At 40.7% G+C, this 2,368-nt stretch overlaps 1 protein-coding gene across 1 annotated transcript in view; it reads right to left on the bottom strand.

Annotated features, from left to right (window-relative positions):
* The window catches only part of GAD2 (glutamate decarboxylase 2), a 117,826-nt gene extending 116,140 nt beyond the window's left edge, over positions 1–1,686 (bottom strand). The window contains exons 1-3 of the mRNA XM_069729593.1: positions 1,291–1,686; positions 372–431; positions 105–254 (exon numbers count right to left, since the gene is read on the bottom strand). Coding sequence (XP_069585694.1) covers positions 105–254; positions 372–431; positions 1,291–1,366 — 286 coding nt within the window. The 5' untranslated portion in view covers positions 1,367–1,686. The remainder of the gene's footprint in view (positions 1–104; positions 255–371; positions 432–1,290) is intronic.
* Positions 1,687–2,368: the final 682 nt, after the last annotated feature.

Raw genomic sequence — 2,368 nt, 5'->3', positions numbered from 1 at the left:
AATGCGTTCATGTGTAAAATACACTAAAAATATAATTACCGTTGTGAGGACGAATGTATTGATGATGCATATTTAAATATGTAGAAATCACCCCTCCCCCGTACCTGTGGAGTACAATAAGGAGAAGTTGAATTCGCCCTTCTCACAGTTGTATGAATTCTTGTCATAGTTGGAGGCAATTCCTTTGTCACCGGGACACATTTCCTCTTTGTTGGCGAGGTCTGATGATTTCTCCCCTTCTCCATAAAGAAAAGCTGGATAAGAAGATGGAAAACTGAGCTCAAGTATGGAAATCCATCCAATAATTACTAAAAGCAAGGTTTCATTAGGGAATAAAATGACAGGAAACAAGGACAATTATTTATACTCACCGGATAATTTTGAGCTGATTCCTCCTGTAAATTTCTGAGCAACTTGGCACCAGGCTTTTGCTAGAATGAAAAGAAAAATAAAAGAATAATATCTGTTTTTTTTTTTAAATCTATCTATCTATCTATTATCTATCCCATATCTATCTATCTATTATCTATCTATCTAATATCTATCTATCTATTATCTAACTAATATCAATTTATCTATCTATCTATCTATCTATCTATCTTTTATCTATCTATCTATCTATCTATCTATCATCTATCTATCTATATCATATCTATCTAATATCTATCTATATTTCTTTTTTACTTTCTTTCTCCCCCTTTCTTTTTTCTTTAATTCTTTCTTATGTTCTTCCTTCTTTCTTTCTTTCTTTCTTTAGTTTTTGTGTCCTTCCTTTTTTCCTTGTGTCCCTTCCTTCCTTCCTTTCTTTCTTCCCTCCTTTCTTTCTTCTTTCCTCTATTTTCTTATCTTAATTCTTTCCTTCCTTTCTTGTTTCCTTCCTTTCTTTTCCTAACTTCCTTCCTTTGTTGATTCCTTCCCTCCTTCCTAACTTCCTTCCTTTCTTAATTCCTTCCTTCCTTTCTTCCTCCCTTTCTTGTTTCCTTCCTTTCTTTTCCTAACTTCCTTCCTTTGTTGATTCCTTCCTTCCTTCCTTCCTTCCTAACTTCCTTCCTTTCTTAATTCCTTCCTTCCTTTCTTCCTCCCTTTCTTGTTCCCTTCCTTTCTTTTCCTTCCTTATTACCTTCTTTCCTCCTTTTCCTTCCTTCCTTCCTCTCTCCCTATTCCGTAACCATCCTCTCATCCATATTTAACTGAGATACTTTTCAATGACTGAATGACTGCCTCTACAGTACCCAATTCATGGATCACACAGGCTTAGTATATACACATGTGTTTTACATGCACCCTTACCTGTTCCTGGGTTGTCAGATTCACTGTTCGCCTCTTCAGCCCCCAAAGACCAAAAGCCAGAGCCGGGAGATGCCATCCCGACCCCTGAAATCACCAGCAAATGTTGGCAGCCAGCTGATGGGAAGGTTGCTGCTGAACAGCTTGGAAATGAGCATAGAAAGTAACTGAAAACAAGTGCAGCTCGACGTCTTGTGCGAGGATATTAGTAGCAATGTGCAATAATAAAGGCGCCCTGAAGAAGTCTGTAGATTCAATGGAGACACCAGAGAGTAGCAAAGTCTGTAGGGTGCTGTCTATGGGGAGCTGTCAGCGGTGCTGAACCTGCCAGTGGGCTGCAGACCTGCGAGAGGCGGCCGCTGTCTATGTGGAGCTGTCCATGGTGCTAATGCTGCCTCTGCTAAAGTGTGAGAACTACAAGCACAGAAGCTTTACCCCCTGGTGGGCGACAGAGCAGATCTCCCCTCCCTGAGCACTGTCATCTACCTATGGCTGAGCAGCACTGTCTTTTGTTTTTATTGTACTTCTGGGGCAAATGACATGGAAAAGCTGGAACAGCAATTACGTGACACTGCGAGACGTCACCCTGACATCATTCTCCGGATAAAAAAGGAAAATGTCCATTGTTAAGGTCTGGCGTGTTAGACGCACGCACACACGCATCGATCTGACATATACACACAGCCAGTATTTAATTGGGGTGTCAGGAAGCCACCAGTAATATTAACTCTGGGGGTCCACTGTTCAGCTGCATGCTAATTTTACATTACCCTCATTCACAAATTTTCCTATACTCCTGTATAATAATAAACCTGATAGTTTGTTAAATGAATGACGAGATGCCTTCTCTGTAGACAGTGCATAAAGTGTATTGTGCCATTTACTGCTTATACAGGTGGGATTGGGAAAGACTTCTGGAGAGTGGCCCGCCGGGTAATTTACCTGCTCCCCTGTGGGCCAGTCCGAGCCTGCCCAGAATTCTGGATTACACGACAGTTTCGCCGTGTAACCTTTATTTGTTTTCGGGCATTTTATATAATGCTTTTTCCAACAAAAGTTTCTTTACTTTTTACACCACCGC

Source organism: Ranitomeya imitator, chromosome 6, assembly GCF_032444005.1.
Source record: "Ranitomeya imitator isolate aRanImi1 chromosome 6, aRanImi1.pri, whole genome shotgun sequence".
Classification (NCBI taxonomy): Eukaryota; Metazoa; Chordata; class Amphibia; order Anura; family Dendrobatidae; genus Ranitomeya; species Ranitomeya imitator.
This window is presented reverse-complemented; position numbering and strand designations above follow the sequence as displayed.